This window comes from Ruditapes philippinarum, unplaced genomic scaffold (genome assembly GCF_026571515.1).
Source record: "Ruditapes philippinarum isolate M1 unplaced genomic scaffold, ASM2657151v2 ctg4369_1_1_1_1, whole genome shotgun sequence".
Lineage (NCBI taxonomy): Eukaryota > Metazoa > Mollusca > Bivalvia > Venerida > Veneridae > Ruditapes > Ruditapes philippinarum.
In genome coordinates this window covers 143982-155159 of record NW_026853910.1, presented here as the reverse complement: position 1 = coordinate 155159, position 11178 = coordinate 143982, and the positions used below count along the sequence as shown (strand labels likewise).

The 11178-nt window shown below is 32.6% G+C and overlaps 1 protein-coding gene across 1 annotated transcript; it reads right to left on the bottom strand.

Annotated features, from left to right (window-relative positions):
- Window positions 1–577: 577 nt before the first annotated feature.
- Window positions 578–1285, bottom strand: LOC132738341 (uncharacterized). The gene has a single exon (XM_060725824.1). It carries the CDS (start codon window positions 1283–1285, stop codon window positions 578–580), a length of 708 nt encoding a protein of 235 aa, XP_060581807.1.
- Between the last annotated feature and the right edge of the window lie 9893 nt (window positions 1286–11178).

The window sequence follows — 11178 nt, the reverse complement described above, 5'->3', positions numbered from 1 at the left end:
ACTAAAAATTGCTTTCTTCGGCCTCATCGTGGTCCCATCTCGATGGCATCGTTCCAAAATACGATGGCGACACGACGGTATTACGGGGGCTTCACGTAGTCGTGTTCCCTTTTTAAGACTATCGGGAATCATCGTGTTTACTTCGTATTGTCTTCTTGAGGCTAAAAATGTCAGATTGCACCGATGATCACACGAAGAAAAGACGAAGACTACACGATTTGAAAAGATGGCTTCACGACGGCCTTACGAAGGGCAAAATTGACATACGAATTCAACACGAAAATGAACCTTCGCAATGTCTTCGGGCAATTTTTTGGCATGCCAAAGATTTTGGAATCGCTCACGAAGTTGCTGCCGGAGCTTGTAATATTCAGCCGGGGATCATACGATGGCAAAAGATGCCTTCACGGATGGCACGATGTTATTACGATCAGATCCGAATTTGAACATTTCGTTATTCGTGTGTCCATCTGATGCCAAATTCGGGACAGTGTGACGCCTGCATTCAGAATGTCACACACGATATTCACGGGATTGCTCTAATTATTACGAGTAGAAGTATACTGCATAACTTTAACTACCCAACAGTATAGGAATAGAACTGAGATAAGTCACGTTTTGAAAGAATACGATAAATAGTCTCTGTGCTGCTTTTTACAATTATTATTCCATCAGTGGTCCAAGCGCCGAGAATTACTTTATTTTTAACAAGTTGGCGTGCTTCATATAGAAGTTCAGATCTAATTTTTGTTAAATCTTCATTAACAAAGGTTTTCGTGTGGCCTTTAGACTTCAGAAGAGCACGCTTCTTGAGAAGTTTATCTCTAGAGCGACGAGAGGCGAACTTCACCAGGATATCGCGCGGCTTTCCAGATGATCTAGGTTTACCGACTCGATGTGACACAGCTATTTCATCTAAGCTCAAGTCAGCACCAATGCTTGAGCTCATATCAAGTATGATTTGGTCGGTGTTTTCATCTTTGTTTTCTGATATACCTGTGATACGCAGATTGTCACGACGACTATATTGTTCTGTAGCGTCGGCTCTGAGTTCAAGTATGTCAATTCGGGTAGATAAGGCTAGGTTTGTCGCTTTAAGGTCCTCGTTTTCCTTCTGAAGGACATTAATTTGCAGTTGCAATCCGTCAACAACGCCTTTTACTATTGATTCGACAGTTGCATTAAGCATTGTGCATACTTCTGACTGAATTGTCTCTTTAAGAGCTGAAGCAATAGATTTTACTGTCTCTTCATCAAGAGCAAGAGGAGCTTCTGGAGAGGACATTTCAAGAACGTTTTCTAGTCTGGAATAATCAGGTGACTTAGCGTTAATACGGTTTAAGCAATGCGGTTTTGATAAAGACAAAAAGTGTTCAAGTATTTATATCATTGACAAAACTATTGTTAGAAAAATTGATAGACATTTTAAACATGTTATAACCTTGTTTACTGTTATTTCACTGTTGTAAAGAGTCAGGTTACCATCGTTTATCAAAGTGATCAACTGTTTAACTTAATTTTGTGCTGCCGACTTCACGTGTCAGTTCAATTTTCAGTAAGGACACTAGAATGTTCAATTATATAATTACGTCTCAGTTCGTCATTAAATATAGATCGTCGTTAAACTAAATTTTTTGTGGAATGTCGGACACGCTTCTTACCTAAAGTTGAATATTTTTCTTGCCAAACATTCCAGGTTGGCGTTAAAAAATAAAATGTTGTGCTGAATGTTCAATGTCAATTTAGTAAAAGACTTACATACTGAAAATAAAAGCCGCCAGGATTGCAAACAAAGAACATTAAAATATTTACAGACAACTGCACTTTAAATTTTCTATATTTAGTAAATATTCTGCAAATAAATTGATTGTGATATATTTCATTGGAAGCCTTGGTTTTATGTTACAATTTTATTCTAATTTTATCTTCACTGTCCAGAAATGTCTGTAATATATCTTTATAAACGTATATTGATAATTTAATCTTATAACTTAGAAATAATAAATTGCTTTTCCTTCAGGGAAATGAAAATATTTTACAATTGAAATGAAGCGAAAACAACAATATCAATTTTCGTCAAATATCTAATTTAAAAAGAATGAAGTTAGATATAGAACATCATAGATCGGACGTTCATGAAATTAAAAAAAATGAAAATGTACCGAGGTTAACTAGATAATTAAACAAGTGTAATATTTGTGATCTTCTACACTTCTAAATATCACTAAATTTCGCCTGTTATGCATTCTTTTTAATTAATGCATTTTTTTCTTTATTTCAATTAAGATGAAACTTCGTCAGATAATGGCTACCTATTTCATTAGTAAATGCAATCATAATATACTAGAGGCGACTATGACAATTTGATATGAAATTAATTGCTATAATTCCTCATTTATTTGTACTTGGTTCAACAGAACAATAGCTCTATGACGGATGTGTAGTCAATGTAACTAATCAAAATATAATAACATTTTCCTTCCGGCATCTGTCGGTTTGATACAAGTAGACGCATGTCGTTGACAAGCAGACTTTATACGTGTAAGGGTATGAAGCTATATCTTATGAACAATTTTTATTAAATATATATACATTAAATAAACGTTTGATCCAAAATTATATGGACTTTTTTGGAAAAAGTTGTAACATAAAAAAGTCTCAGCTTTATTACATCCATTTTTATTGCACGTAAACAGTACAACAATAACACAAAAGATTGTGAGCAACGGTAAAATATGACCCCGGGAAAAATACTGTGACCCAAGGCGTCAAATATATGTGTTATTTATTTTATTACCCCGAACAAAAACTTCATTAGGACACTGTTTCTATAGTTCAGTTTTTCAGATTTTAATTTATTTTGAAAAAGTACTTTATCTTTTTAACAGTACAAAATTGTACCAACGCTTTAGTCACATGGTATACTTTCATTAAAAGCAAAAATAATTCCTATTGGTCTTTGGGAAATTAACATTACAAAAAAAGTGAGGGGTATTAAAATAAAATCTTCCGGAAGTAAATATTTTTTCTACTTTTTTGAGTAGAGTTTTTACCATTTATGGACGATTATATGAGTACTACTTATATGCATGGGCCATTCACTTTTAGGGACAAAACAAGCATATTTTTATCATACAGATATTTTGGAAGTATTCTTTTTACAGACTTCAATACTTTTTTAGTAGATATATAGCTTTATACACTATGTATTCATGTACATTCAAGCCTCAACGGATGAACAATAACCTGTCTTTAAAAGATATTAAAGAATCATAACTTCAATTGGCTTATCCTACTGAGACTTTCCTTAATTTTAAATTTATCACACGTACTTTTTCCTTGAAACAACTTGTATAATGCATTGTCCAAATAAACAACTTACGATACAAATATATAAGATAAGAATAACATACAATTTAATCATTTATAAAGTCATTGTTAAATTGATATTGCATTTGGTCAAAGATCTGCATATGTATCAGATTCATGTCTTACAAAACGAAAGTGAGACTAAGGTATATTAGTAAGAAATAGCTTAAGTGAGCTGGTGAAGGGCAACACTGTATGATCCTAATCAGATTTATTGTTTTAAAGATTAAAGTGACATTACGCTCAATATTTCCAAGTCAAGTTGACTTAAATCAGATATAATATACGCTATTTTACGTAATTGTGATTGACTTATTATTGATAATGAAAAATGTACATGATACAATATAAAATCTACCTAAGTTATGAAAAAGACTGCCTACTCCTTTTTAGAATTGAGCGTCAACGATACATTCTAAACGATATTTTTAGAAAGCTACCTTGGTTATATGGATTATTGATCATTTGTGTATGGTAAGATATAAAATTGACCACAATTATTACAAAATGTCAAGTTATTTGTCTTTTTACCAGTTCACTGACAATTTCAACTTGGATGGGCATAATGTCACTTCTAAAAAAGAAAATAAATAAAAATCTGCTTTGCTAAACGTGGTAAAAATAAGTCATTGTCGTTAAATTGAAGATTTCGACTGGTTATAATTAATTTGAAAATATCTTATTATTTTCAAAAGAAATCTCCTGTACTCAATAAGTAAATAAGTATGTCAACACTGTATTGGTTAATCTATACGATACTCCTATATAATTTAATACTTTCCAAGATTTATGTCAACGAAGGCATGAAATCGAAGAGGATTAGATTTAATTGCCTTATCTCAAATTAAATAGCCATTAATGTCTTAAATATCTTACTGTATGGTGGTATGTAGGTTCAAGATGGGGAAAAAGCAAATTACAATGATCAATATATCATTTTAAAAGGGTAAGACTAGTCTGCTGTGCTATACTTTGTTCTTGTTCTTTAAAATGGACTATATTGTTTTGCTTTATCTATATCATACAATTTGGACTCCTAAGGGAATAATTGAAAATAGGACTGTTTGGGGCTGTGTTCACATTATATTTAAAAACCCTAAAAAATTTGTTAAAAAAATATATTTATACGTAAAACAATATTTTTGGGAAACTTAATTAATAACTTTATCGTGAAAATAAATATAATTTAAATTTTATACTTTGTACGAGACTGACCCCAGAATCGGCCGGGAAATTTGTTTTAACTAAAAATTTTTGGGTTTTATTTCATAAAAATTTTATGAGGTTTTCTTTTTAATTTTACCGAAAGCCTTAAATAAAAATTATAGCCCCCAAAGGGCGGTACAGCAAAATAAAAACGCGACGTACGTTGAACATTTTTTATTTCATACCAGAAACATAGCACAAACATGGATTTTGTCACACATTCGCCGAAACTTGATGTAACACCCGAAAATGTTAATCTTCAATGTCACATTATTTGCGAAATCGGCTTACAATGCTTGTAGTTGCATCATTTATCTATTCGAAAACGTCGCCACCAAATTGTCGGAAAAACAACGCTATCATACACATTTGTCAATCGTTCAGAAAGTCACCTTCAGAAACATATAATATGATTAAAGGAACCCCACAAAAGTAACTTGTTGTTGAAATAAAAGTTTTTGAGTCACACGAACGTGTTTCAGAGGGTTGAATGACACAAGAATAGAAGTGGCGTAAACTTTTGCTGACAGTGATGCGCTTGAAATAGACAAACTTGCTAACATATGAAGATTAAAAAAAACTGCATATAAATAACGTACGTTTTAGTGTTCAATTTCTTTCGTACAAAACTAATCCTTCAAATGTAAACGTCTTAGTAGAATCAAAGCCGACGGAATTATTTACTTCCAAATAGCTACTGTATAGGTAGACTACTACAATAAAAAACAGTTAATTATTGTATATATATTTGTTTCAAGTCTAAGTTTATCACGCATTTTTTTTTAATCTAAATCAATGTTATAAAAAGATCAAAGTTATGCACATGTATGCATGCCTTCATTTTTAAAATGCGAATAATAACGAAACTCCCAACATTTAAACGGTTGTTTAAGAGAAAAAGGTTTCTGTTGCTAGCACCTTTATGGATAGCGACATTCGGAAATTTCCAGAAAAAAAGAAACTTCTCGGTTTGAGATATAACGGCTTTGTAAATGTATGCATTGAAATTGTATTGCGTGCAGTAGCAAATACTAGGACAAGGATGCCTCCGCATTCTATCGTTTTGTCAGTCTACAGACAATCAACGAACAGCAAAGGTCAAATATATATACCCCCCTTGGTGATGATATACAGAACGACAGACAGTTTATTTTAAATGTAGTTTAAATGTAACTCATCAATTCTGTGGATTTAACTTAGTTCAATATTACATTCATATTTATCTTGCTAAAGTCGGTGTTAGGGTTCAAAGATCGGGCATAAAATGATGTGTGGCCCCGAAAAAGATTTCTTGTCATTTAAGATCTTTGATCAAAATAATAAAAACATCAAATACTGCAGAACTCTGTTTGGCGAAAATTTTGTCATTCCGCAAGGAAAGTAAGACATGATGATAGAAAATATTTGCACCTAATTTGATATAAAAAAAACACCTTACAACAACTTATAACATAGTTTAAATAACCTTCTTTTGTTATATAATAATTATCATCATTATTTTCTGCAGACATCCTCTTCTTTGTGTGCTGGTGCATTTATTGTAATTATAACGTGTAGTATTAACCATAAATGACAAAAAAAGATCTCTCATGTAAAATAAAATCTTAAACACCTAATTATATTTCGTTATAATGAATTACGTGAGATCAATGACGATACATATCTTTTTATATTTCCATCAAGTATAAGACTATTCTTCATATAATAATTTTGACATCCTTACTTTATAATATGGATTCAGAGTAATTCTGACAAACGAGTGTATGGTTTTGGCACACACGATGTTTGTGTTGTCACGTAAATGGCAATGGAAATATTAACCTATCACTGTTGTTGGCATTGAGTTAGTTTATACGAATTTGTTTTAGTTCGATTGTGTTCGAAGCTATTTGTCCTTGTATTAGAGTACATTATATCAAGCTAGACCATCTATCTTTTACTACATGAACTTTGAACTATTCCAAGACATGTAGTAGAAATGGGAAGAAGCAAGACATTTTGCAACTTTCATAAAGTAAAAGTAACATCCATATGACAAAGCAATAAATCATTGCACAATATATCAATTTTATATCACTCTTCATTCATAAAATTACTCGACTTTTATATGTGTACACTTAATGTGTTATTACACAACATTTTTATTCATCTATAATATAATTTAATTTTTTTTGTATATTAAGTGTTTGCGAATATTGTTTTAATTACTCTGTATGAAGCTGTTAAAAAGCCTAGAACGAGGGATCCATCCAGAGCAATGTTAACAAATCAAATAGTTGAATGTCGCAGATTCAGTTTCTTTTCATGTGAGATAATGGATAATGCAACATTTTGCATGCACCCTTTTACCGGTTAAAGGTATTCAATTCTAAACTATTTGGTATTTATGACAACAAGGACCACAAAATATCACAGAAATAACATGAGGTATATGTCAGCTTCGTACAGCTGTCATACATCATTTAACACCTGCTGTTTTGAATATATAATTTCTTATGGAACGCCATCGCTGCCTTATATAAACACTTCTAAAGTGGTCATGTCCTTTTGACAGATAGTGCTGTGGTTCTGATAAATGGTTATGTGGTTTTAATAAATGGTGATGTCGTTGTGATAGATGGTCCTGTAGTTTAAATAAATGGTGATGTGGTTTTTGAAAATGGTAATGTCGTTTTGAAAGATGGTGCTGTAGTTAAAATAAATGGTGCTGATGATTTAATAAATGGTGCTGTGGTTTTGATAAATGGTTATGTCGTTTTGACAGATGGTGCTGTTGATTTAATAAATGGTGCTGTGGTTTTGATAAATGGTTATGTCGTTTTGACAGATGGTGCTGTGGATTTAATAAATGGTGCTGTGGTTTTGATAAATGGTTATGTCGTTTTGAAAGATGGTGCTGTAGTTAAAATATATGGTGCTGTGGATTTAATAAGTGGTGCTGTGGTTTTGATAAATGGTTATGTCGTTTTGACAGATGGTGCTGTAGTTTGAATAAATGGTGTTGTGGATTTAATAAGTGGTGCTGTGGTTTTGATAAATGGTGATGTCGTTTTGACAGATAGTGCTGTAGTTTAAGTAAATGGTGCTGTGGTTTTGATAAATGATGATGTAATTATGTATATTGCGCTGTTGGTTTGATACATGGTGCTGCAGTAATGATAAATGGTGTTGTCGTTTTGATATACTTTGGTACCTGGTGTGGTCAATTTATATACGGTGTTGTTGCTTTGATAACTGATGGTGTAATTTTCATAGATGGTGCTTTTGTTTTGATAAATGGTGCTGTGGTAATGATAAATGGTGATGTCGTTTTGATATATGGTGTTGTCACTTTGGTACCTGGTGGTGTCATTTTATATATGTTGCTGTTATTTTTATAAATGGTGCTGTAATTTTGCTATATGGTGATGTTGTTTTTATAAATGGTTATCCTATTTTGATGTATGGTGATGTTGTTTTTATAAATGGTTATACTATTTTGATGTATGGTGATGTTGTTTTTATAAATGGTGATACTATTTTGATATGTGGTGATGTTCTATTTATAAATGGTTATACTATTTTGATGTATGGTGATGTTCTATTTATAAATGACGATACTATTTTAATGTATGGTGATGTTCTTTTTATAAATGGTTATACTATTCTGATGTATGGTGATGTTCTTTTTATAAATGGTTATACTATTTTGCTATGTGGTGATGTTCTTTTTATACATGGTGCTACTATTTTGATGTATGGTGATGCTATTTTTATAAATGGTTACACTATTCTGATGTATGGTGATGTTCTTTTTATAAATGGTTATACTATTTTGCTATGTGGTGATATTCTTTTTATACATGGTGATACTATTTTGATGTATGGTGATGTTCTATTTATAAATGGTTATACTATTTTGATGTATGGTGATGTTCTATTTATAAATGACGATACTATTTTAATGTATGGTGATGTTCTTTTTATAAATGGTTATACTATTCTGATGTATGGTGATGTTCTTTTTATAAATGGTTATACTATTTTGCTATGTGGTGATGTTCTTTTTATACATGGTGATACTATTTTGATGTATGGTTCTGTTATTTTTTATTACGATGATGATGATCTATTTATAGATGACCTGTTTGTTTACTGGAACATTTTAAATTATTGAGACCTTTGTTTTTCGCCAACTTTTATACACTCTTATCTGAGTTTCATCATATCTTGAATGTTATTTATTCTAAAGTATTTGATTTCCTGCATAGATAACTTGCAGACAAAATCAGGCATGATCTTTTCATATTCAAAAAAATGTCCACAAGTTAAAGGTTTTTCAAAATTGCTCCCATTGTTTTTCACCAGTTAAACATTTTTATTTAAATTTATCAATCTCAGAGAAAAACATTTAATCCTTTCCTTCATGAGCATATTGTGAAAAATGGCCGTTTTCATTGAAAAGCCTCCTGTTACAAGTTCAACTGCTATGGAACTATGAAAAATGCTTTGATACTGATGAAAATTGGCACAAGTGTTGACTGGACAATAGCCTCTGTCTTAAATTTCCTGTAACATTGGCAACAGGGCAACGTCTCAAAATTGCCAAAAATCACTATTTTGCATTGTTTTTTTTTCTCATCAAAACAAACTGATTTCAAAGTGCTGCAACTTCTCAATGGATTGAGATGGAGCAACAGACTTTTCAGCGTTGGTTACACGTTACCTTACGATCGACCGGAGGCTATTTTAGCCTGTCACATGTCCAAAATTTTCTTGGCGATGAGGGCGACTGCCGCCCACTTCAAACCCCCCAAACAGAAAGGGGCACATCCCTTGATGTACCATTTTGATGGGCGCGGCGCCGAAAATATGGTCATTTTTTAACAACATTTCTCAAACAAAAAACAGTGTCTAGGGTCTAAATAGGGCATTTTTTCACTGTTTTAGGCCTCAAAAATGGGGGGGGGGGTCTACAAGCCGTCAAAACACGTCTATATGAGGTAAAGGGTTAAAGGTAGTCTGGAGTTCCTTCCCCTTTCGCTACTATAATACTTGTTAGATGCCGGGAACCAGAATAGGTTAAAGGAGGTTTCGCCATATTTTTCTCAGAAATAAGTAAATGACCATCTCCACAGTTCAGAAAGACATCACCATGTACAAAAATCACAGCACCATGTATAAAATGACAACACCATATACCAAAACAGTATAACCATATACCAAACGGCATAACAACATTTCAAAACGACATTGCCATTTATCAAAAACACAGAACTATTGATTTAAACCACCTAACCATTTATCAAATCCATAGCACGGTCTATTGAAACGACATAACCATTTATCAAAATTACAGCACCATCTAACAAATCGACATAATCATTTATCAAAATTACAGCACCATCTAACAAAACGACATAACCATTTATCAAAATTACAGTACCATATATAAATACCACAGGACCATCAAACAAAACGACATAACCATTTATCAATATTACAGCACCATCTATAACAACCACAGCCCCATCTAACAAAACGACATAACCATTTATCAAAATAACAGCACCATCTATAACAACCACAGCACCATCTAACAAAACGACAAAACCATTTGAGCCGCGTCACGACAAAACCAACATAGTGCGTTTGCGACCAGCATGGATCTAGACCAGCCTGCACATCCGCGCAGTCTGATCAGGATCCATTCTGTTCGCTATCAGTTTCTCTACTTGTTAAAATGTTAAAAAGCGAACAGTATGGATCCTGATCAGACTGCGCAGATGCGCAGGCTGGTCTGGATCCATGCTGGTCGCAAACCCATTATGTTGGTTTTGTCGTGACATGGCTCATTTATCAAAATAACAGCACCATCTATAACAACCACAGCACCATCTAACAAAACGACACAATCATTTATCAAAATTACAGCACCATCTAAAATCGACATATTAATCATTTATCAAAATTACAGCACAATCTAACAAAACGACATTACAATTTATCAAAATTACAGCACCATATATAAATTCCACAGGACCATCAAACAAAACGACATAACCATTTATCAATATTACAGCACCATCTATAACAACCATAGCATCAACTAAAAGAACAACCTAACCATTTATCAAATCGACAGCACCATCTAACAAAACGACACAACCATTTATCAAAAATACAGCACCATCTATAACAACCACAGCACCATCTAACAAAACGACATAACCATTTATCAAAATAACAGCACCATCTATAACAACCACATCACCATCTAACAAAACGACAAAACCATTTATCAAAATTACAGCACCATCTAAAACAACCATAGCATCAACTAAAAGACCGACCTAACCATTTATCAAATCGACAGCACCATCTAACAAAACGACATAACAATATATGAAAATAACATCACCATCTATAAAAACGACATCATCATTTATCCAAAGGACATCACGACTTTATAAGAGTGAATAAAAGCCAGCTATGGCGTTCCATAATTTCTGGTAAAAAAGAAATCCCCGGGAGCAATAAAACTAAGACAAATAGTTACAATATTTTAAAATTCAGTTTTTATTTGAATACAAATTTCTTTACAAACTAAACATCTGAATTAAT

What these genes read in the sequence shown, in the direction of transcription:
- LOC132738341 (XM_060725824.1), bottom strand. Translation starts at nt 1,285, where the DNA reads ATGTCCTCTCCAGAAGCTCCTCTTGCTCTTGATGAAGAGACAGTAAAA.